The sequence below is a fragment of the Danio rerio genome, chromosome 9 (genome assembly GCF_049306965.1).
Source record: "Danio rerio strain Tuebingen ecotype United States chromosome 9, GRCz12tu, whole genome shotgun sequence".
In the NCBI taxonomy this organism is placed as follows: Eukaryota; Metazoa; Chordata; class Actinopteri; order Cypriniformes; family Danionidae; genus Danio; species Danio rerio.
The window spans coordinates 45,810,333-45,836,391 of record NC_133184.1 but is presented as its reverse complement, the minus strand read 5'-3'; the positions used below and the strand labels follow the sequence as shown (position 1 = coordinate 45,836,391).

Sequence of the window (26,059 nt, the reverse complement as noted above, 5' to 3'; positions counted from 1 at the left end):
ATTGTGAAAACATAATTGAGGCCATACAGGGGTTGGACAATGAAAATTAAGCGCCTGGTTTTAAACCAGGCCTGCACAGTCCTGCACAGTGGCCAGAGGGATTTTATTCCATACTTCTTGCAGAATAGATACCAGGTCCCTATGTGATGTTGGTGGTGGAAAACGTTTCCTGACTTGCTCCTCTGAAACGCCGCAAAGTGGCTCAGTAATGTTTAGGTTGGGTGACTGTGCAGGCCATGGGAGATGTTCAACTTCACTTTCATGTATATTAAACCACTCTGTCACCAGTCTTGACATGAAACCCCAACACTAAATTTGCCAGTGTTTTAGTTTCATTGTCCAATACACCATTTTTTAATACTCAGTTTGAGTTTCTAAATTAAACTTAACATTTTTTCTCCTTCGTTATTTTCATTATGTATAACACAAGACATTTAAAGCCTGACAACCTCACATGACACATCAAAAGCTGAAAATCTGTGGCAAATCTACTGCAATTATAAATCACAAGCATCTCTGAATATTTGAAATTTGCGTTCAATTCTGTGATCATACAATCGAGAAGTCCTGAAAGCACTGGCTAACGGTAGTCAAGAGAGCCACTGTGTGAATTCAGCAGATGAACTTCAGATGACCTGTGCAAACACAAGCAGTGTTGTTTTAACACTAACCAAACATTATATGAGCAGCACAAAGTAAAGGAGTAAAGAGTGAGAGTAAAGTAAAAATAAAGAGGGCGAATTGAGGAGGCTTGTTCTTTATCCTCGTGCTGCAGATGGTCTGATAATCGTTTTCTCACTAGTGAAGCATTCAGTTTTTCAACTTACAAAGTCCACCATGTAAATAGCAAATGCTCCATGGTGCGACACAATAGACTTTTAAAGGGAATGGGAGATGAGTCTCTGATTGGTTTAATGCACGTTAAGCCTTTCAGAATAGTGGCCAGGTCACTGTGATGCTGATTCGCTTCTTCAAAACACCCCAAAGTGGCTCAATAATGTTCAGATCGGGTGACTGTGCAGGCCATGTGAGATGTTTAACTTCACTTTCATGTTTATTAAACCACTCTGTGGTAAACTGATTTTTTTTACTCCATTCATATTTTCATTATGTATCACAGGAGACATTTAAAGCTTGATAACATCACGACATATCAAAAGCTGAAAATCTATGGCGAATCTAATGCATATTGCCTCTAAATATTTAAAATTTGCGTTCAATTCTGATATCGTATAATCGAGAAATCCTGAAAGCACTGGCTAACAGTAGTCAAGACAGCCACTGTGTGAATTCAGCAGATGAACTTCGGATGACCTGTGCAAACACAAGCCGTGTTGTTTTAACACACTCCAAACAATATACGAGCAGTACTTGATAAAAAAACTAAATTTATCTTTTCAAAGCTGCAGAAAAAGCGACAGAAGAATAAACAGAAGAGTGTGAGGTTCTGAGAAAGAGGGAGGGAGGTGTGCGGCTATCAGATAAATCTGTGTAATGTTTAAATGTCCTGACAGAAGTGTTTATTTTCCAGAGTTCACCCTCAGCTCCTCACACTCTTTGGATCAGACGTGGAGGAGGCCGAGGAGACGCCGGTGAAATGCAGCTGTATCTGAACACACACTCATACACACATGCACACAGAGAATTGCTATTAAGAACTCAACAAACAAACCGCACAGAGAAATGCTTTAACATGTAAAGAGAACATTTTATGACAACACAAAAACACACAGTACATTCCAGTGCATTACAACTTAAATAAACCAAAAGACAGTTTTTAAACAAATTTGTATCATTTTTAAAGACTTAACTTAATAAACATACACAGAAAAATAGCAATGTGCTTTTTTGCATTTGATTCCCTGAACTGTGGAGTTTTGTTTTGTTTTTATGTCTTAAAAAGAGCAGTGACAAGCAACCCATCTAATGTGTTTACTCAAAATAAAAAAAGACATCCCACATATTTAGTTTGAATTCTCACAGCATAGTTTGTGTTTACAAGCTCAATCATGCAGGAAAAAAAAAAAAGCTGACAAAATAAGCTGACATTTTGTGTGCCGTTTTTGGAAAAATGAATTTGAAAATGTGTGTGTGTGTGTGTGTGTATGTATACATTGCTCGACATAATTGGGTGCACCCTATTTTGAAAATGAATATTTGTATCCATTTCTCAGTAAATACAGGCAATGTATCTTGGTGCATTTAAACAAAACAGATTTATTAAACAGATATATTTATTAAAATAATATTTTAGACCCCAAACATTTTTAAAACTCTGAAAGATAATACAAATAAATTTCAAGCAAAATATTGAAAAAAAAAAAAACTTTTTTGCTTAATTTTTTCTCTTTTTTTAAAATTTGCATTCAGTATTTTTTTATAGCATATAAATTTGGCTGTACTAGTTTTTAGACCGTTATTGTAAGTTATTTTATTAGATAAGCACCAGATTTGGCTTTGGTAGTGACTAATGTAATGTATATGCACAAATAGAATAGTGGATAGCTTCCTCTTAAATATATAAATTTAAAAGAGAGATTTGTGAGGGATGTACTTATATATGCACTGTAGATACACTACCGGTCAAAAGTTTGGCGTCAGTAAGTTTTGTTCATGTTTTAAAATAAGCTTCTCCTGCTCACCAAGGCTGCATTTATTTAATCAAAAATACAGTACAAATTGTACATTTGAGAAATGTTTTTGCAATATAAAATAATTGTTCAAATGTTATGTAATTGTTATTTGTAGTTTACATTATATTACATTTACATTACATAACAAATGTATTTTATCAGTGATTTTAAAGATGAATTTTCAGCTTCATTACTCCAGTCTTCAGTACAGTCACACGATCTTTCAGAAATCACTCTAATATTAATTATTATTACGATTATTAATAATATTATTATTATCAATGGTAACAGTAATAAAAGCAATAATGACTGGAGTAATAATTAAAACAACATACGACTCCAAACTTTTCACCGGCAGTGTATATTTACTGTAGTCAAGATTTGAAGTGGATTAAAATTGTTCAATAGTTTGGGAACAACTTTGATTAAAGATGTTGGTCCACTTCAAATGTTGACTACTGTATTTTGCTATAGGTAATTTTTGTTTTCAAGCTTTATAACAGCACCAACATTCATTCAGTATGTGATGACATTTAACACCATAATCAAGTTTGGGATATAAATCACATCATCTCACTTTTGGGTAAAAAAAAAATAATCTCATTTTATATTTCTGAAATTTCAGTTTATTGTTTTATTTCTTCTAAAAGAATCTAAAATGGCAATGTAATCAATTTTGTTGTGTTCAAATTTTATATTTTTAGATTTTATTTCAGTAAACCAGTTTAGCTTTTAATGCTAAATAACAGCACCAAATCATTCCACATATGATAAGCAAAAAATACATTTATAATACAATTTTTCATTTAAAAATGATTTGTAAAATGATTTTGCTTGCATCAGTTCACAATTGAAGCTTCAGCTTTGCTTTCATTCTTTTGCAAACTCCTATTTAGTATTCATTTATTCATTTTCCTTAGTCCCTTTATTAATAAGGGGTCACTACAGAGGAATGAACCGCCAACTTATCCAGCATATGTTTTACACAGCGGATGCCCTTCCAGTTGCAACCCAATACTGGGAAACATCCATACATTCACATTCACACACTATGGCCAATTTAGCCTCCCCAATTCACGTATAGCACGTAATTGCATTGTGGGGGAAACCGGAGCACCCAGAGGAAACCCACGTGAACACGGGGAGAACATGCAAACTCCACACAGAAATGCCAACAGACCCAGACTCAAACCAGTGACCTTCTTGCTGTGAGGTGACAGTGCTAACCACTGAGCCACCGTGTTTAGTTTACTTTTCAATTATTTTGAGCTGCTAGCTTTTGTAAACGCTTGCATTGAGCATTTAAATGTAAGTATCTTTTCACCTGAACACAAAAAAATGGGTGTTTTTCCTGCATGTGCACATCCTGTTTGGGTTTCTATACTCGTAAGAGGTGACGATCTGTGTGTATTTGTGACTGTGGAGTCCCACAAATGAACACACACACACACACATATTCTTCAGCGATGGCTGGCATCCAGACACATGCCAATCTTGTCAAGTCTTGTGTAGCGCAGCACAGACACACAACAGCAGCCTCCTTTGCTTCTTCTCCATGGCACCGAGCCAAAGCACGCAGAAAGCACTCGCTCCTCCATCTGGCGTCTCCGTTCCAACTTCTAACTATTCCACTCAACAGAGAGCGTTTGGGAGGAGAGAAAATACGTGCCGTTTCCTTCTTTTTTTGTTGCAAGGAGAACCGATACAGCGACGACGCAAAGGTGTGAAAACCCCAATCGCAGCAATGTTCTGCTTGAGAAAGGGTGACGGAAAGTGCCAGAAAATCCTGTGCCACCTCTGTTAAGGGTACACTAACTTGCTGGCGTAAGAAAACTAGTCTCTTTTCAGATACACACAGGCATAACCTTAGCCAGAAAAGCTACAGCAGTGCAGGTTCTCCTTTACAGCAGGCCAGCAGCCAATATGTTCAGTGATCGGAGGAAAACACTTACAAAGGCTCCGTTCCAAAACCTAGTGAGCTGCCTTGTTGTATACACCCTATATAGGTTGCTGTTTTTTTTTTTTTTTTAAAGGGAGCATCCTGACTCTAGCTGATTCATTTTATAGTTAAAACTGATACATCTTTGAAGATGCTTTGCTTTGTGTCATCTTCATCTTCAAAAGTAAATTGGGGAAAATGGAGGCACTTATGAATTTACTGATTTCAAATGGGTTTAATGTTGCTATGGTAACAACAGTCTAGAATAAAAAAAAGCTATATATCCATATAAGCATTTATAGGGCATTCATTGGAATATTAAGCACCCATTTGCTTTCTACTGATATTATATTGCATTATATTGTACTTATAAATACAAACCCTACTAGAGTGTTATTATAAGACTTTAAATTTATATGAATATTAAATTGTTATTCATGTAAATGTACTAATTGTTCATTTAGATCAAGGGGCTCAAACTCAAATTGGAGGAGGGCCACATCAGTGACTGACAGTTCATAGGAGGGCCGCTTTAACATTCAAGCACCAGAAAAAAGTGGAAACCTGATGTAATTGATGCACATTCTTCCTCAGAGTATTCAGTCACAGTTCCTTCTTTTTGTTTCTTATTGTACATATTGAAGAGGTAACTTAAATTGCTATGAAAATATGACAATTTAATAATAGGCATATTAATAATTATTATAACTCTGTTCTGATCAATTGTTGCTTAACCAAAGGCTTAACAGATAGCGTAAGAACAGCAGAAAGCAGATTGGGTAACTTTAGTGACTTTACTGGCAATTGTTCTTCTCAAGATCTTTCTTTTTGTAAAACTACAACAAAGAATAGGGAAAATATTTAGTCAAATTTTACTAATGCCCATTTATTATACAAATTTTAATATGCATATGAGTACAATCTGTTAAATAAGATGAGACCATTTGAATCGAATATTAGCAAAATGATCATATTTACACCACCATCATAACGTGTAATCCATGAAAAGGTGTTTGTACACAATACAGGTGGTATAAAACTGATTATTTCAACGTTTAAATCAGCCCCAGAAGTAATCTGCATGTGTGATACTCTCGAACACACACTGGGAGAAACTGAAAATAACACAAACATATTACAGTACTTTTTTGTCCAAGGCTATATGCGACTGCACAACAATGATAGTGATTCAAAAATATATATATTTTGGGGGGCCGAATCTAATTACATTATTGACGTCAATTACGGGCCAGAGAGAGAAAGAGAGAGAGAGAGAGGGGGGTGGCCCGCGGGTCAGCAGTTTGGGACCCCTGGTACTACGCATATATTAATAGACAATTATATTTTTGACAGATACTTTTGATACTTATCATTGTGTAAATAAATAAATAATATTTATAATCAACATTCTCTTTGTTTAACTGCCATCTTGGGTGCATTTTATTAAACTAATCACATCATTCATTCATTTTCCTTCAGCTTAGTCCCTTTATTCATCAGCGAAATGTTTTACACAGCGAATGCCCTTCCAGCTGCAACCCAGAACTAGGAAACATCAATACACACTAATTCACACACATATACTATGGCCAGTTTAGTTTATTCAATTCCCCTATAGCGCATGTCTTTGGACTGTGGGGAAAACCAGAGCACCCGGAGGAAACCCACACCAACTCGGGGAAAGCATGTTAACAGAAACAGGGGGTTTAAGTTAGGACTATTCTAATGGCCCATGCCGTTTTGGGGCCCCCTTTGAAATACTATTAGGCACCCCAAACCCAGCCCCCCCCTGCAAAATCCATCACCCCCACCCGCCTATCAAAACATCCCCAACTGCCCCTACCCTATTCTTTACTTCAGTGTACAACACCAATGTCATAGGGCCCATACCAGCCAGCAGCACCCCTGACTACCTGCTTTTCCTTTTCTTAAATAACAAATTGTCTTGTTTTTGGTCCAAATTTCCAAATATTATTTAATCAAGAAGTAGAATTTTCTAGACAAGTAAAATACAATTTTGTTTTCAGAGATATATCATGAAAATTAAGTGAGATTTTTATTAAGACAAGCTAAATAACCTGCCAGTAGCGGGAAAAAGCAAATTAAATAAACTTCTTGTAGTTTTTTAATAATATTATGTTGCTTGTTAAAAAAAAAAAAAAAAAACTCACTTAATTTTGACATTTTTTTTCCAAAAACAAAACTCCATTCTTTCATTTGTCTAGAATATTGTTCTTAATTTAAATTTGATATTAATTGTAGTATTTGGACTAAAACAAGCCCAAAAACTCCAAGTAAGAAAAGCATTTTTTATTTTTTTTGCAGTGAATCCGTGGACATGACTGAAAGCCAACAAATAGGGAGAAAATATAATTATTTTACATATTGTCAGAAAAGTGTCTAATTCCTACAAATTAGGGTTAGATTTCATTCATACAAATACTGATCATTTTTAGCAGGTTAAGCAAATCGTACCAAAATTTATGAATAAGGTCGTACAAAATCCTACAAATGAGCCCAACAAAGGCTCATTCTGAAAATGTAGCCTTATATCACAAATGATGTAGCCAGAGAATGGTTCCAGAAAGCTGGATAGACAAAAGAAGCAGCCAAAAAAAAAAAAAAAATAAACAAGTAAATAACAGGATGAGAATGTGGTTAAATCTGAAAACGTGGTAAAAATCAGGCGAGGGCTTTTCTTTTTCTGAATTGCTTTTTAAAACTGTCAGTTGGGTTTAGGGAAGTGCTTTTGAAAACACTATTGGTTGGGTTTAGAGAAGGAGAAGGGTGGGTCAGTCGATCGGTCAGTCAGTCATTCGACAGCAGCCTCTGGTGGATTTACCCGAGAACAGCAGGCACGAATGACACTCGAGAAAGATATCTGAGATCTTAAAAAGCGTACACAGCGGCCTCTATTGGATTTACAACACCAGAAACTGCTAAATGAAATGTACTTTGTACAAATGTAACAAATGACATATTTGGCACTCTTCAGAAATGTATAAAGCTGTATGTTTTCAGAATGAGCCGGGGTTGAATGAGCCACTAAATCTAAAGATTAAGTTGCTAAAAATATTATTGTAAACTTGTGAAACTGAATGGCCATTAATAAACATTTTAATAATGGTATAAAGCCTACCTATAATCTCTCAAGAAGATTGCATATTTATGCCTTCACGCTTTAATAATGCTCCCTACTTAGGCAGCACACTAGGTTTTGGAACGGAGCCGTAATATTCTATAGCGACAGTACATTCTGAAAACTTTTTTTTTTTTCTCCATTGGGCTCGACGTCCCGGAGTGATTCAGTGAGCACATGTAGTATGATCCATACTTTAAAGTGCATTGCCTTTATCCTGCTGACCAAAAAAAGCAGATTCTCTTCAGGGCTCTGTGATGAAGGTTTCCCAGCCGTTACAGTCAATGGCTGCAGGTTGTCATGAGTCAGAAGAGCTTCAGACCTTTCCATAATGACTGCTTTTGAATGTGGTGTAAATCCTCTATTATGATACGCTTTCATGCTTGGGCACATAGTCCCAACTGTCCCGTCGAAACTTCTCCTTCAATGTCCGTTTGAAGAATCCAAGCTAATGAGAACAAGAGAATTATTGTCAATAAGCAAATGTACATCTCCATTTTTCGATTTGTTATTGTAATTGTGTGCTCAAATTAACTAGGTCTGACAGACTATTCATTTGGTGATATATGCAAGAAGGCCTAATTTTAGGAAATAAAAACACTGATGACCGTTCGGTAACACTTTACTGGAAGGGGGTGTTTATAAGACTGTCATGAAACCTTAATATATGTTATGAATATGATGAGATTTTATGCATGTCATTAAAAGCCATTCGTTCATTTATGACATTTCAAATTCAAAGATGACATTGTCTGTTATGACATCTTTACATAAACAAATACACTCACCGGCCACTTTATTAGGTACACCTTACTAGTACCATAATGCAAATCTCCCGTTCCACCACATCCCAAAGGTGCTCTATTGGATTGAGTTTTGTTGACTGTGGAGGCCAATTGAGTACAGTGAATTCATTGTCACATTCAAGAAACCAGTCTGAGATGATTCGAGCTTTATGACATGTCGCGTTATCCTGCTAGAAGTAGCCATCAGAAGATGGGAACACTGTGGTCATAAGATGTGGACAGCAGATTGTCTTGACCATGTCTACATGCCTAAATGCATTGAGTTGCTGCCATGTGATTGGCTGATTTGCGTTAACAAGCAGTTGGACGGGTGTACCTAATAAAGTGGCCGGTGAGTGTACGTCACAACCTGTTTTTGTCTGTCATGACAACTTGTCATTACCAAGACCGCAAAACTTGTCATAAATCTGTCATAAACATGACTGTCATGAAGCAATTCTAATTTTCATAACAGCATAATTAATAATGTCATTATTCTCTATATTATTGAAACTCTTATAAAAGTATTTGAGAGAGTAATGACCATTTTAATGAAGAATACAGTTTGTTCTACTAAAGAAGCGATCAGAAAAATATTCATGATGCAATTATAATGGCTGCATGACAATCCTGTTAATGACAGATAAATGACAAGTTAAGTGTAACTTAAGTGTTACCAAGTGTTCAAGTAAAGTGTTACCGATTGGCCATAAAAATTCCCCTGGCTTTTTTTTTTTTTTTTTGCAGATATTACCTTTCATGGAGTGTATACAGTATACGGTTTGTGATTAACAAATCTTTTCAGAAAACCAAACTCAGAAAAGAGCTGATGCAGTAAAGTATATTATGAGAAAATGTCATTGTTTTTTGACCTTGGATGAATGATGAACAAAACCTTTAAATTGGCATAATAGGATCACTTTAAAGGGAAAGGTTTACCCCAAAAATAAAGATTTACTCTCTATTAAGTAACCTTTATGAGTTTTGTTCTTCTTTATAGAATATACGCTCCAACTTACTTATTTAAAAAAAGGCTGAAACAGCACAATTCTTGAGATTTTTAGGGGGACAACCTAACTGTTTTATGTTCGATCCACTTAATGGTTAATAGTTAACTTAATGGATTTGTGTTGGGACAACATGAATGAATTGTGTGGAATCCTGCATTTTCTAAAGTGTATTTAGAAGTAAGTTGAAAACCTGTAACCATTGACTTTCACAGTAGGAACAAAAAGTACTATGGAAGTCAATGGTTACAGGTTTTCAGCCTTCTTCAAAATATCGTCTTATGTGTCTAACAGAAGAAAAGAAACTTAAACAGGTTTGGAACAATTGAAGGAAGATTAAATTACTTGTTTTTTTATTTATTTTTGGGGTGAACTATCCCTTTAATTCATAATAGATAAGCAAACTTGAAGCATGGGTTAAGAATACATTTTTGAATTGAGCAAAGCGTCATGTGATACTGTACATACCTTCCATAAAGTAAGAACAAGCAGTCCAAAAATGATCAGTCCAACGATCAGACTAGATACTATAATAAATATGCGCACAACTGGCCCAGGATTATGGGTGTACAAAGCCTCCACCATCACCTGAACCAATGCAAAGTAAATATCAAGCATCATAAGATATTTTTGATATATTTTTATTATTATGATTATATATTTTTTTTATTCCTGGAATTAAAGTTTCAAAACTTACTCTAGCAGAAACGTCATCCTGTAGTAAGAAGGTGTTTGCATCCCTCACTGGTGAAATAAGGTCAATGGATCCATGAATCATCATGACAGCGTGTCTGCCCTAGAGGACATATGAGCGTAATAACATCATGCTTTTTCTTGTTGTTGTTGTTTTTTTTTAGCAGTAAGCATTTAAGGAAATCCATCTGTCAAACAAAGGCTTTTTTACTAATTTCCTGAATCAAGAACTCTGTGATGAACAATTTTAATCGGCCCATCCAAGCCTGCTAAAATTTTGCAATTTCACTTGATAGGCAGACTATTTTTGAAACATAAAATAAAAATAAAACTATAAAAAAATAAATGATTAATTAATATAAATGAAATATAAAATTTAATTAAAATAAAACTAAAATAAAAAAAATAAAAATATAAAGTTACCATAAAATTCAATAAAATATAAAAACTATAAAGTAAAATATAAAATAAAACTATAAAATAAAAATATAACTATGAAATAAAATAAAAATAAAAATTTTAAATAAAATAATGATATTAAATAAAAAATAAAACTATAAACTAAAATAAAACTATAAACTAAAATAAAAATAAACCATAAAATAAAATAAATGAAATGAAATAAAATATAAAATAAAAATAAATAAAACTATAATATAAAATAAAAAAGAAACCATAAAATAAAATAATAAAATAAAAAATAAAACTATACAATAAAATAAAAAATAGAAATTAAATAAAAATACAACTATAAAATAAAAAATAAATAACTATAAAATAAAATAATTCAATTTATAAAAAGTAAAACTATAAAATAAAAATATATTATAAAAAATAAAACTATAAAATAAAAATAAAATGATAACATAAAATAAAAAAATAATAAAAATTAAACCATAAAATAAAAAAAATAAAACTATAAAATAAAATAAAACTTAAAAATATAACATAAAATTACAAATAATATTAAAAACTATAACTATAAAATAAAAAATAAAACTATAAAAAACTATATAAATAAAAAACAAACAAAAAAATCTAATAAATTATATAAAAAAATAAAACCATTAAATTAAATAAAAAATAAAACTATAAAATAAAATATAAAATAAAAAAAATAATGACCAAATTTTGAAAAATACAGTACAGACACTAATGTTGTAAAATAATATTATATAATAAACTTAATATTTCGACTTTCATAAATATACCAGAATACATTTAAAATAACATTTACTGTCAGTTTTGAACAAGTTAATGTGCCTTGCTTAAGGTAAATATTCACATTATTTTCAGTGCATTTTAGGGCACACATTCTAGAGCAATTCGGCTGTATAACAGTATTTGTCTCTTTAAACCAGAGCGCAGGACTTCCTTCTATACAGTGACTGTACTTGTTGTTTTCACATTGTTTCTACACCCTTACAGGAATGCCAGCCTGGAGGGCAAGCCCAGTTCTTCCTCCATTGACCACTATTCCTTAACAATAGATCTGTATTAATGCAGTAAGAACATAAAAAGACCATATAAAATATACCTCATTAATCATTCATCCAAATCTCAAGAGGAAACGTAACTATTGTCAGAAAAGTGGCTAATTTGCATGAATTCATAGGATTTCATTTGTATTAAAATGTATGAAACCCCAACCCTAAAAACAAAGTCAGGAGGATGAGCAAATCATGCTAAAAAAGGAATCAAATGAGAACTTGCAAATGAACACTTAAACATGTACACACAGACATCACCTATTTGCTAAATAACTGCAGGTTAACTATGTTTATATATCATAACTTGTATTTTAATTGTAACTTGATCTTAATTTGATTATAATGCCATAAGGTGCACCTTTTGTAAAGCTGCTATGATTATATTTAAAAGTGCTATACAAACAAACTTAAAAAGAAATTAATGTGAATTAGCCACTAAATCAAAAACATATGAATTGCCATACATTGGCTCTCTATGGATAATTTTCTCCTCCAGGTCTCATATGAACTGAGTGATGCAATTTCTTCCAGTCGATTTAAGGCTGCTTTTACACTGCAGATCTTGATGATCAATCTTGATTTTGTGACTGTATACGATTTTTTTATGACCTGCTTCCATCCACTTTTAAAACTGACTCATATCCGATCTTCTGCATTTACACAGCACACGGCAAAGGCGCAATGACCAGGAAAAAAAAGATTAGGCGATTGGGGATTATTAAAGAGTGCTCTTTTCTCCATTCCTGTTTGAAATCTGTTCACAGCTTTTGACAAGCTGTTTTACTCGAGTTTATGACAGAAAGGTTCTCATTTGTCTGACTTGACGTCATTCGCTATGGCTTTTAATGACATGAGACTCGCATTAACCGGTGAAATCCGATCTACCTGCTTACACTGCAGACACGAGAATACAGATCTGATTAATTTTGGATAAATTTCCACATATGAATAAGGCCTGAATCTGATTTGAGTAAATCGGAATCCATGTGATTTGTTCCTGCTTACATGTACATGGGCCATATCCGATCTGTGCCACATGGGAGAAAAAAAATCGGAATTGAGTCACTGAACAGTGCAGTATAAATGCAGCCTTTGTGATCCTTGTCTGTGGCAAACACTTACCGGACTCATCTGGAGAACCCTGGGATTGAGCTCCACCTCCATGTTGATGGTCACCTCCTTTCCAGCCTCCAGATCCCCGAAGCGGCATTCCACAGTCCTACAGGTCTGATCTTCAGGACCACAGAACTAGAGAAAAGCAGAGAGTCAGAGCGTTTCACTCCAAACACTGCAGAACTCATCAGCATGTATGTTACTCTACCATTATGCGTTTGCTTTTTGGGGAGAAAAAGAACACAAGTTCCTGAATGACAGACGCTTCCGGAACATCACAGTCATCAATGATGTGAATAGTATTGTTCCTCTGGAAGCAATGGCCAAGAGTTGACTGCAAGACAAAATAAATAATAAATAAACATTTTAAAATGTGACTTTCAAAGGCATAATTCATTTACTCAGCACACACTGCTTCTTCAGTTTTCTTTCTATTCGAGGATGTTGGAAAAACTGCTAATGACTTCCATTGTATTTTTATTCCAACTACGGATGTGAATAGCTGCTTTTTCACACATTAATCGGAATATCTATGTTTTGTGTTCAATGGAAGAAAGAACGCATAAACAATTAGAACCACTTGAGTGTGAGTAAGTGGACACTTTCATTTTTGGGTGAACTGTCCCACGTAAGTAATGGGAAACAACATACATGGGTCAAATATGTAGCCGGATTTACCCACTTGTGCATTGGGCTGTTCCTATTTTTCGGACCATTCTCTGTAAAGCCTAGAGATGGTTGTGCGTGAAAATCCTAGTAGATCAGCAGTTTCTGAAATGCGTAGACTAGGCCATCTGGCACCAACAACCATGCCACATTTAAAGTCACTTAAATTACCGATCTTCCCCATATTGATGCCCGGTTTAAACTACAGCAGATCGTCTTGACCAGGGGTGGGCAAACTCGGTCCTGGAGGGCCAGTGTCCTGCACAGTTTAGCTCCAACTCTAATCAAACACACCTGATTGTAGATTTCTAGTGATCTTGAAGACACTGATCAGCTTGTTCAGGTGTGTTTGATTAGTGTTGAAGCTAAACTGTGCAGGTCACCAGCCCTCCAGGACCGAGTTTGCCCATCCCTGGTCTTGACCATGTCTACATGCCTAAATGCATTGAGTTTCTGCCATGTGATTGGCCGATTAGAAATTTGCGTTAACGAGCAGTTGGACAGGTGTACCTAATAAAGTGGCCGGTGGGTGTATATTCTAATACTACTGTATATATTGATATAAACTTCAAAAGAGCAGCATTTCTTTAACACATAAATCTTTTGCAATTATTTAGTTTTCATAGTCATTTTTGATTAATGTAATGCATCTTTGCTCAATGAAAGTACTCATTTTTCTTTCAAACAGTAGCGTGTGTGTGTGTATTCACCTGTATATCTGTAATCCTGATTAACTGGTGTTTGTACAGCACCAGCATCAGAGGCAAGCTGATCTTCACTCTCGCATCACGAGCTTTACTAGGACCAATATTCATCACCTGCAAGTTCACAGAGATTTGAACCAAACAAATCATGTTAAACGATTCATTAGCGCTTAATGACACTGTTGTCTGTCTGATGAGAGCACTTAAATACCTTGTACGTATAATTGAACTTCTCGGGATAGCAGTCGACCGGCACAGACTCCTCTTCTCCAATGATAAATAAATTCGGAGAGACAAATCTGCAGATGAAGGGAACCTGTTATTCTTCTGACGTCCATTTAGATGCATGGTTTCCTCGATTCATAAGCAAGACAGAAAACTCACCCGTGAACATTCATATCAACTGCGTATCTCAAAGGCAATGTAAGAGCAGCCACGTTGTCATGCTGAAGATCTGCGTTCTCAAAGTTCTCACTGAAAAAAAAACACACAATGGATTAGTTTATGCTCACTACTGATGCAATTTACATCAGCTTCAAATTAGTGTCAGGATGGGTAGAGAACATCATGTGCTTTTTATAAGCTTGTATTAAACATATCATGTATGTTGGACTTTTATTTTGGAAACGAAAAAAGCAGGGAGTGTAAAAAGGAGCTGTTTTGTGACTTCACAGCTTGTCAGAACCAGTGGAAAGAGTATCCAAAATCTATACTCAAGTAACAGTGCAAGTACTCGCAGAATATTTTTACTCAAGTAAAAGTAACAATCTTAAAAGTTACTAGAGTAAGAGTAAAAAAAAGTATCTGATGAAAAAATTACTCAAGTACCTGTAAATATTTACTTTTCATTCTCTCTCTCTCTCTCTCTCTCTCTCTCTCTCTCTCTCTCTATATATATATATATATATATATATATATCAATGTTTTCTTTATTGGTATTGATTGTTTTGAAATTTAAATGTCATTAACATGCCTGTGTTTTAATTTCTGTAATAAATATGGCTGTCAAGCCAGGATCTTGATGGTTTATTGTGGGTATGTTGTTCACATGAAGAAATCTGTGTTACAAGTTAAAAAAATTCTATTAAACAATAATATTTTGAATTTAAATTTTTTTTTTTTTGCGTTTACATTAATTTTACATTTAAATAGGCTTTTAATAGAAATTACATGTTTCTGTATTTTAGATGCGATTAATCACGATTAATTTTTTTAAAAAGGTGCGATTAATTAGTTAATTTTTTTAAATCAAATAACAGCACTAATATATATATATATATATATATATATATATATATATATATATATATATATATATATATATATATATATATATATATATATACACACATGCACACAGTATCACACACACCTTTTAAACTTGACAAAAACTCTCAACAACCTTTACTGGCTGCTGTGTCTTTAATATGGTGTAAAGATTATTATGCATTATTGAAACATTGAAGACGCAGCAAAGAAAAATCACTTATAATTTAAAACTTTATTATTTTATGCAACAGCCTTACAATTAAAAGGGAAACATAATTGCGATCATAAGCAAAAAGACTATAGCTATATATATATATATAAACTATACCAGCTACATGATTTCTGTCCCTTATTTATTTATTTGTTTGGCGCATATACTCGATCGGAAAACTATTGTAATAATGGCATGCCATCTTCATCAGACTTGGGCAAAGTCCGCCTCTCCTTTCATTCCGCCCTGAAGCCCCAGCTGGCCCTCTTTGGCCCAAGGTATTCGGCAGGCCGAAAAAGGCCAGCCGCTGGCCCCGAGAAAGCCCCGCTTTGGCCCGATCAGGCCCCGGAAGTGACAGTGGAAACACAACTGGCCTTAGCTCGCCAAGGCTTTCGCTTTAGGCCTTTCTTTAGTAGAAACGTGGCTATTGACTTGCCTAATTATCCTAACTTGGCTTATTAACCTAGCTAAGCCTTTAAATGTCACTTTAAGCTCAATACTAGTATGTTGAAAAATATATAGTCAAATATTATGTGCTGTCATCATGGCAAAGACAAAAGAAATCAGTTATTAGAAATGAGTTATGTTTAGAAATGTGTTGGAGGAAAAATTTTAAGTATGCATGTAAAAGATGTTTGCGTCTTAATGACTTTAATTATTATAATACAACCCTAATATACCCTAAGATTTCATTATAGGACCTAATTGCACTGCCAATGTGTGTAGACATCCATTCCTGTGTTTTTCTTGTTTCTAACAGTAACTCTGCATGCACACAGACCTTTGAGTGCACTGTTTTAATGCCTGTTTGTCCTTTTGCGCTCCAACGATCAATTTACGGCCTTGAGCGGTAGCAAGATGTTCTCCACAAATGTTTACATTGGGCTCAGATGCGTTTGTGTAAACTCTCCATTGTAATGAATTCCTCTGGATCTCTTACCTCGTAGCGTTAATGTTAACAGTAAGGTCTCCCGCACTGCTGTTCTGCATCACATCGAGTAAAAAGGTGATGTTGAGCTGGAAAAAAAGAGATGTTTGTGAGAATAGACAACAAATAAATTAATTTATCTTCTAGTGCTATAGAGATTCACCTTTGAGAAAGGAGGCATGTATAAATTCCCAACACTGCAGTCCAGTCCAATTGCCAGTTTATTCTCTTCTACAATTTCACAGCTGACGAGTTTGTCCTCCTGAAATCATATCGTATTATTCAAGCAAATGTGAAGGCATCTGGTGGTGTAGAAGAAATTAAGAACTGCAGTGGCAAAATGAAATTACCTCCAGCACTTTGATGAAATGCAGATTGCTGGGGAATCTTAAGTGAAGTTTGGGGAGAAAAGCATCATCTCCAGTGTTGAGCAGTGTGGTGTTTAACATGATGCTTTTGCCATTACCTAGAGCAAAATATGGCATTTTATTGTAGGACCTGTTGGGAAAACAGATTTAAAAATAGATAAGTTAGGTTGGATTTCATTACAAATTTACTTACAATCCCTAAAATTCAGTGCAGGATGGGTGAAAAAGAAGAATCAGAAAATAACTAATTTTTAAAATGCTAATAAAAAAAAATGGGATTTCCTTGTCTAAAAAAATAAATAAATAAAAATACATAAAATAAAAAACAACAAAATAAATAAAATAACAAAAACTAAACAAAACAAATAAAAATAAAAACAAAACAAATAACAACAAAGCAAAAAATAAAAATTAAATACAAAAACAAAATAAAATACAAATAAATAAATGAAATTTAAATAACTAAAATAAAAAATAATAAAAATAAAATAAATAAATAAATAAATGAAATAAAATAATAAAAATAAAATAAATAAATTAAATTAAATATAAAAAGAAAAATGAAAATGAAATAAATAAATAAAAAACAAAAAGACAAAAATAAAAAAATAAATAACAAAAACTAAACTAAACAAGTAAAAAAAACAACAAAATAAAAATAAATAAAAGAAAAAATGAATAAAAGAAAAAGAATCATAAAATCAAAATAAATAAATAAATAAAAAAGTAAAATTAATAAAATAAAACAAAAAATTAAAGTAAAAAACTAAAAAATAAATAAATTAAATAAATAAAACTAAATATTATTAGTAAAAATAATAAAAATTAAATAAGTAAAATAAATAAAATGCATAAAATATAATAAAAATAAATAAAAATGAATAAAAGAAAAAAAAATAACATAACATAAATAAAATAAAAATAATAATAAAGTAAATAAATTAATAAAATATAATATAATAATAAAAATAAAATACATAAATAAATAAAATACAATACTAAAAATAAAACACATAAAATAAAAACCCAAATAACAAAATAAATACATAAAATAAAATAATAAACGTAAAAATAATAAGTAAAATTAAAAAATAATTTATAATTGGCAATCATTTCCGTTTTTGCATTGATGATAACAAAATTATAACTATTGCTATAACTGCACTAGATAGATTTAAAATGATTTAGATGATTTTATCTCCAGGTTGTGTGAACATACACTATTTTTCACAAGATCAATTTATTAATCAAAGGTGCCTATATAAAACTGAAAATTAAACTGTTCATAATGTGTTTGAAGGACAAAAAAAATCATAATCCATATCAGTACATTTTATTTAATATAATTAATATATTGCAGTAACTTTGCAACTTCAATTTAGTTTAATGTAAAATATGAAACAAAAGGTACTATTTTAAAGACTTTAAATAAAGCAATTTCCTAAATGTTTAATTTTGTGGTCATTAAAACTGTTTATAGTTTATTGCAGAATGTTTGCAAGACTAATTTGTTTAAAACTGAAAGAAAAAAAAGGTGTGTTTTCCAGTTTTCCCTGCATGTGTTTGCATAGCTTGTGAACTGAGGGCTCAAGCCTGATGTTTCTCATCTAAAGGCACCAGGTGCATCTGGGAGAGTGACAACACACACACACCCATACGCACACACAGCTTATGAATAATCAGATTATGTATTATCACCAATGGGTGAGGGGGGCCCATAAATTAGTTTGCATACGGCTCCAAACATGATCCAAAATGCTAATGTGCACACTCACGCTTGCGCCTCAATTGGGTGAGTCCAAGAAATGTGATGCATAAAATGCCTCGATATAAAGCTTTGGCTACTGTGCTCGCTGCTTTAATGAGTGTATTCATGAGGAGAACAGATAATCTGGAAAGTCCTCCTGTTAGTCACGAACAACACCAGCACAAGTGAAGATTTACTGAGGCAGTAGTTGTTCACAACGCACTTGAAAAGAAAAACAAGTCAAGAACCGAGAAGTATTGAGCTGTTGCTAAGCTTAAGCTGTTGATCAACTATATATATGTAATGTACGAAATCATGCGTCACTGTCAAAAAATAATAGCACTCTTAAAGAAATAAATATATAGCTGGTAAAAATCCTAATCAGATTGTGTGTCAAAATCAAATTATTAATATAGGAAATTCTTCTTTTCTTTGAAAAAATTCAACCAATTTGAAGGCGTTTTTTTTATAATACAAACATTAAACATACATAAAATTGCAAACTTATTGCTGAATAGTCTTAAAGCGATAGTTCACTCCAAAAAATAAATCATTTTGTCCTCATTTACTCTCCCTGTACTTGTTAGAAACCTTATTGAGCTTCTTTCTTCTGTTGAAAACAAAGGAAACCTTTCATAGGATTTTATGTGTAGTAACAAAAAATAAATAAATAAAAAATAAAAAATTCTTCCTAAATGAATCAGATGTTTTGAAAAATAAATAAATAAATACATAATGAATAAGAGAAACACATCGCCACCTTCTGGTGCTATATGACGAAACCAGCCATTCATTTATTGTTTTTTTTTACATAAAATAAAATAAAGCCTAAAAAAAATAAACATAATTAAAAAATAACAAATAAAATAAAAAAAATTAATTAAAATAAATAAAATTAATTTAAGAAATAATAAAATAAATAAATGAATAAAATATAATGTAATAATTAATTTAATTATTTTTAATTATCAATATTGAAGAAATTCCCCCAAATATTGAAATTTAATTTTGTATGTGCATTTTGGAATATTGCATTAAAAAATGCTTGATGGAAACGCAAAGATGTGCATTTAAAAATATTATGTGCACAACTATGATATTTTTTATGTGATAAAAAAAATTACAACAGAAATACATTTACAGAATAACTTCAAGTATGTGCAACAAAATAGAAATGTGTTTTTGTAATACAAGATTATGTGATGACAAAAATAGATGCTACAGACAGCATTAATGGACAAACCGGAAGAACGACCACAGTGGACAATATCTGATATGTTGGTTATTATACATTCATTCATTCATCTTCCTTCAGCTTAGTCCCTTTATTTATCAGGGGTCGCCACAGCGGAATGAACCGCCAACTTATCCAGCATATGTTTTACACAGTGGATGCTTCCAGCTGCAACCCAGTACTGGGAAACACCCATACACACTCGTTTAAACACTACAGCCAATTTAGTTTATTCAATTCACCTATAGCACAAGTCTTTGGACAGTGGGGGAAACTGGAGCACCTGGTGGAAACCCACACCAACACGGGAAGAACATGTAAACTCCACACAGAAATGCCAACTGACCCAGACAGGACAGCCTCCTTCAAGCTAAAATAAAACAAAAAACAACAAAATAAAATGAAAAATAAATTAAATAAACATAAAATAAACAAATAAAATAAATTAAAATAAAATGCAATAAATAATTTATAACAGCAGAAAAAAAGGCCCACGGTGGCTTCTCATTAAGCAGCAAATTCCATGTTTTCTTTTTTATATTTGGTACTAATTATCAGGAAGTGATGATTTTGAAATGTCATTGTACTAGTAAATCTGTTATGGAATATTTCAGTCTCATAAGTTTAATTGACATTTTTGAATGGAAACATCTATTTAACTCAATGTAATAATTTTTTTTGTTCCTACTATGGATGTCAGTGGCTGCTTTTTGCCCCCCAAAAGTTCTTCAGAATATCTTACTTTGTGCTCAACAGAAGAAAGAAAATCATAAAAGTTTAAAAATATTGAGGAAATTTTCATTTTTAGTGACCTATCCCTTCCAAGGTACAACCCCCAGCCTTGTTTACTGAAATATCAATAACAATCGGTAACACTTTGCAATAAGGTTCATTAGTTAATGCATTTACTAACGTGAACTAATCATGAACAACACTTTTACAGCATTTATTCATCATAATCGAACATTTACTAATGCATTATTAACATTCAAGTCCATGCTTGTTAACATTAGTTAATGCACCATGAGTTAACATGAACTAACAATGAACAACTGTATTTTCATTAACTAACGTTAACTAACATGAACAAATACAGAAGTAAATGTATTGTTCATTGTTTGTTTATCTTAGTAAATGCATTAATTAACATTAACTAATGAACCTTATTGTAAAGTGTGACCTAACAAGCAAGTGAAGTTATCATTAAATCTACAAATATCTGCCAAATGGGGTTCAGAAATGTAAAATATTCCTTCTCTATTTTTCTGATGACACTGTTTTAATGTTTTATACATAAACTTACAACAAACGTGATACTGACTAAAATTGATCTCTGAACATTTTGGGAAATGTCTACAGTAATAATAATTTAAAAACGACCTGTCGTGAATAAATATAACATTAGAAGCACCAGTAGGTTATGACTGTCTTATTCATTGAAATGAACGCAAACAATTCATTGGTGCTGATCTCATTGTTGGCAATGTGATGACATGCAGCGAAAATATAGACTTTGGGTGTCCCGGAATCTCAGTTTGTGGACTTTTCCCAATCCTAGCTATTGTCTAATCAAAACAAAGGCAAAAATCTTGCAAAAACAAATCTTAAAAAATAAATAAATAAAAATGAAGATTCATTAAGGCAAAAACAAGTGCATTTTTAATAAAACTGCACAAAATGTATATGGAAAATCCTGTGGATATAACCCAGTTAGCATAAGTCAGTTAAATAACTTACTGTGGTAAAACCAAACGAGCAGAAACCTGTAGGTTGGTTGAGCAGTTTTCCCAGGAGCAGTATCTAGCAAAGATGGTCTACAAAAAAAAGGACATTTTTCAAATCACAACATTGTGATCATAACTGAAGATTTAGTTCTACAAAACAACTAAACAGGGATGGAGAAAAATGCTGACCTTGTTTTTGATGACATTGTCCAGTTCATCCTTCTGCTGTAAAATGGGTTTAAGGGCAGGCAAATCACCCAAGTCTCTCTGCACCACACGATGCTCTCCAAGTTCATATTTGACCTCAAAATGAATGGGTGTGAAGATATCACGAACATCTTTCTGCATATAAAAGAAACAAACATAACCCATTGGATCATTGACTCATTAAAAACAGATTCATTCAGTGAGCAAGTTTACATGGACACCAATAATCTGATTTTATTACGATTAAGACAATACTCTGATTAAGAGTCTACCATATAAACAGTGATTTTTTTAATTACCTTAGACCTTAGGCAGACTAAAGTCACAATCGATCATATTAAGCCATGTGGAGTATTCCTATTTTAGTCACATTATTGAAATGCGGTACAGACATGTAAACACCTTAAGACTGGTTTATACTTCAGCATCAAGTGACCGGCGTAACCCATAGCGCATGCAACACGCGTAGCTGTTCATTTATACTTCTGCGCGCTGTCTCTGTTGGTCTGCATTACCATTTCCGAAACGCTAAATGGCAGTGAGGCGTTTATGTTCCTTTTTGTCGAGTTTCTTCACTGGTGTTTTGTTTTTTCTGAACGCTTCCTGAATGTACAAGTGGCTCAAACTCGCTGATTTTGCGGACGTGCAACAACCTTAACTATGAGGTAAACACAAAACAAAACAAAACTTTTCATTCGGAGCTCCTTCCCGGGACTCCACACTTGTAAACAATCACTCCATGGGCTTGCGCCGCTTGTGCGGCTCTCTGTCCTGCCGAGACTTGTCAGCGCTACCAAGCCAACCAATCACAGAGCTTGCGCTACGCGTCGTTGCGAAGTGTAGTTACATTTTTTGAGAGGTGCACGTCAGTGATGCCGACTGCCACGGCGTAGGGCTGTGTGTAAACTAGTAGGCTGCGCCGTTCTTCTTCCATTCGGCATGTGGTATCAAACTCCATTAAAACAACACTCTTCCACCAGTCCTTACGTCTTACTCTCATCCAATACCTCAGTTTGACACGGGGGCATGGATGAAATGTTTTTAAATAAAAAGTGAAAGTGCCAAACTGCAGTTAAAGTTGACAAATTAAAAATAAAACACCCGAAATTTCACAAAACTGAAAAAACTGAACAAAAAAAAGGAAATGTGGATAGCGCGGTGACAATGTTGTTAATCAAATTATGTGCTCTAACATGTAAAACGGAATCATGAAGGAAACATTAAAAAAGCAACTCATGTAAACACTTTAATCATATTATTGTCTTACTTAGATTAAGGCAAATAATTAGATCATTGATGTCCATCTAAATTATGACACTAAACTATTTTTATGTGTAATACAGAAATTTTTTTTAGTTCAACTCATCAAGTTTTAACTTTGTTAAACGGCTGTATGAAGTCAATATCACAATCATGATATTGTTCACATATTAATATTAAATTAAACAAAATCCCACAAAAATATTATGGCCTATAATAACTGAAATCATATAGTCATTCTAACAGGATTCATGCTTGAATGTAGAAAAAAAAGGTTTGAGACTGAAAAAGCAAAGTAAGTAACATGCTTGATCAAGTCATTGTACACAAAAAAAATATCTGTAATAATATTTCACAAAATTTTTCATCAAATAAATGCAGATGGGTAAAAATGCAGTTGAAGTCAGAGTTCTTAGCCCTGAAGTGCATGTAGTAATAACTGAAACTGTATTGTTTGTTTGTGCGTGTGTGTGAATATATATATATGTGTATATATATATATATATATATATATATATATATATATATATATATATATATATATATATATATATATATATATATATACATAAATAACAATAATGGGTTTTATTTCTGTATTAGTGATCACGATCACAAAGAAATCGTTCTTTTTAATCAGATCTTCTAAGTAAACCGGTTGAACTAATTCACCAAATCGAACTGAATCATTTGCAATGATTCGCGTTTCCAGTAAGCACTTAAACACAAATAACTTACATTTTACATGCCTCATACTCCTCTGACTTAAAATAAACCAATATATACTGAGTTATTCAGTCATTAGAACAGTACACCGAGATCAGATTTGAGAAGCGGTGACCTGATAATACTGTGCATGTGTGATTCGGTGAACTGAACACAAACATAAACTGGGCAACTGCAGTGTGGGTAAATCAAGGGCTTAAATGAGAGAATCTGGCAAAGTTTTTATTATAACAGAAAGTCATAATGGACTTGTAGGTTGTTTACTTGAATTTAAGGATGGGTAGATGGTAATGTTCTTGTGTCAAAAAATGTAGACTATCTTTGGTTGAGTTTTTAATATACAATATTTATTTTGATAATTTTGAATTTGAATTTAATTGAATCTAAAAAATATCCTAATTTACAAAAAAAAAATACTGAAACTAATAAAAACTAAACTAAAACTAAGCAATTTTAAAATATAAAAACTAACAAAATTAGTAAATCTCCCTTTAAAACTAATTAAAACTATTTAAATTTAAAAACAAAAAGTCAAAACAAAAAAATAACTAATGAAAGATCCAAAACTATTATAACCATCTACTCTTTCTATTTCCCAATCTTAATTTTCCTCCCCTCTGCTCAGATAATGAATGCAGGTAAGGCTTGCTCTGTCAGCTGTGATGGTGGTCTCTAATTGGGCTTACAATGGTTGGGAGTTGTCCTGTGGGTTCTCTCGGGCCTGTATTTCGCTTCAGGGGAGAAGTGTGACCGGGGTTTCGGAACGCTCTTCAATGGCCAGTGTAAATGAGCTGGACCACAGCCACATTAGCCGTCTCAGAGAGACGCTCGTTTCAGCTGAAAAGGCTAAACTCAAAGTCATCGCTGTGAACTTTTGTCCTTTGCTCAGGATGTGGTTTCTGAAATCAGTCATACATGCACATGTCTCATGCATCTACTGCTGTGTCGGACCTCATGGGAACAAGCAGACACAAAATTAACTCTTGTCAAGTGCCAAAAGCAGTAAAATCTAGAGTAAAAGTAGAGTTGACTTTATTCATTGCAACCAGTGTTGTGCTAGTTACTGAAAAATAGTAGCTAGTTACAACTAGTTACTTCATTCAAAAAGTAACTCAATTACTTTATTGATTACTTTTAGTAAATCATGATCAGTAAAGGTTTTAATAAATCATGATCAGTAAAGGTTACTTCTAATGTATTTAGACAATTCATATTTTAAAGAACACTGAAATTATATCATCAGCAAATTGTGGTTTACCCAGGAAGCAATTATGTAGTTTACACAAACATGTCTAAGACAGGGTGTTTTGTTCACACCTTCGCTTAGCTATGAGTACATTTAGCTCAAAACAAGAACTGAAAGCACTACGCCTTCCTTCCACAAAATGAGAACAGATTAGTGATAAAAATGTTTAGACAAGGGAAATTAAGGGTTACTTGCACAACTGCACAAAGCTGGCCTCCATTACACTCAACCTTCTAATCTTCACTCCCTCTCGGCACCAAATGTACAATCTCCGGCTCTGGCGCATGCATGCATATATAAATATAAATATAATATAATACTATATAATATAAATATATATATATAGTTGAAGTCAGAAATATTAGCCCCTTTTTGTTTTTTTTTGTTTTTTTTTTATATTTCCCAAATGATGTTTAACAGAGCAAGGAAATTTTCACAGTATGTCTGATAATATTTTTTTCTTCTGGAGGAAGTCTTATTTATTTTATTTTGGCTACAATAAAAGCAGTTTTAAATTTTTAAAAAAACAATTTTGGGCCTAATTTTTAGCCCCTTTAAGCAAATTTTTTTTTCGATAGTCTACAGAACAAACCATCGTTATACAACAACTTGCCTAATTACCCTAACCTGCCTAGTTCACCTTATTTATATATATATATATATATATATATATATATATATATATATATATATATATATATATATATATATATATATATATATTCAAACCAGTGCTTGTTGATTGGTTATTAAGTTGTAAATCATCCAAGTTATACATTACAAATTCATTAATGTTGACCCTTCCAACATCCAATGACAAGGGAATTTCTTTTGGGGTCTTTCAAGGTGATAACAAAAATATATGGTAGGTAAGCTCAGACATGGCACTTACTCATACTCCTCCGTCGACTTCCTAAAGGTGTCCACCACAACTGCTTTGTCTTCCAGTTGTTACTCTTAGTCCCCATTA

General features: G+C 33.0%; 2 protein-coding genes across 11 annotated transcripts in view; one reads left to right on the top strand and one right to left on the bottom strand.

The window, feature by feature from the left end:
* Positions 1–1,833, top strand: part of cerkl (CERK like autophagy regulator) — a 195,910-nt gene extending 194,077 nt beyond the window's left edge. The window contains exon 13 of the mRNA NM_001089474.1: positions 1,532–1,833. Coding sequence (NP_001082943.1) covers positions 1,532–1,613 — 82 coding nt within the window. The 3' untranslated portion in view covers positions 1,614–1,833. The remainder of the gene's footprint in view (positions 1–1,531) is intronic.
* Positions 1,834–6,046: 4,213 nt separating this feature from the next.
* itga4 (integrin alpha 4) overlaps positions 6,047–26,059 on the bottom strand; it is a 107,906-nt gene continuing 87,893 nt past the window's right edge. For all 10 annotated transcript variants that reach the window (XM_073913150.1, XM_073913152.1, XM_073913147.1 and 7 more), the window contains 13 exons: positions 21,840–21,992; positions 21,664–21,740; positions 16,928–17,075; positions 16,741–16,839; positions 16,590–16,666; positions 14,554–14,643; positions 14,381–14,468; positions 14,176–14,283; positions 13,008–13,133; positions 12,809–12,934; positions 10,201–10,299; positions 9,972–10,091; positions 6,047–8,159 (listed from right to left, as the gene is read on the bottom strand). In XM_073913150.1, coding sequence (XP_073769251.1) covers positions 8,076–8,159; positions 9,972–10,091; positions 10,201–10,299; positions 12,809–12,934; positions 13,008–13,133; positions 14,176–14,283; positions 14,381–14,468; positions 14,554–14,643; positions 16,590–16,666; positions 16,741–16,839; positions 16,928–17,075; positions 21,664–21,740; positions 21,840–21,992 — 1,395 coding nt within the window. In that variant the 3' untranslated portion in view covers positions 6,047–8,075. The remainder of the gene's footprint in view (positions 8,160–9,971; positions 10,092–10,200; positions 10,300–12,808; positions 12,935–13,007; positions 13,134–14,175; positions 14,284–14,380; positions 14,469–14,553; positions 14,644–16,589; positions 16,667–16,740; positions 16,840–16,927; positions 17,076–21,663; positions 21,741–21,839; positions 21,993–26,059) is intronic.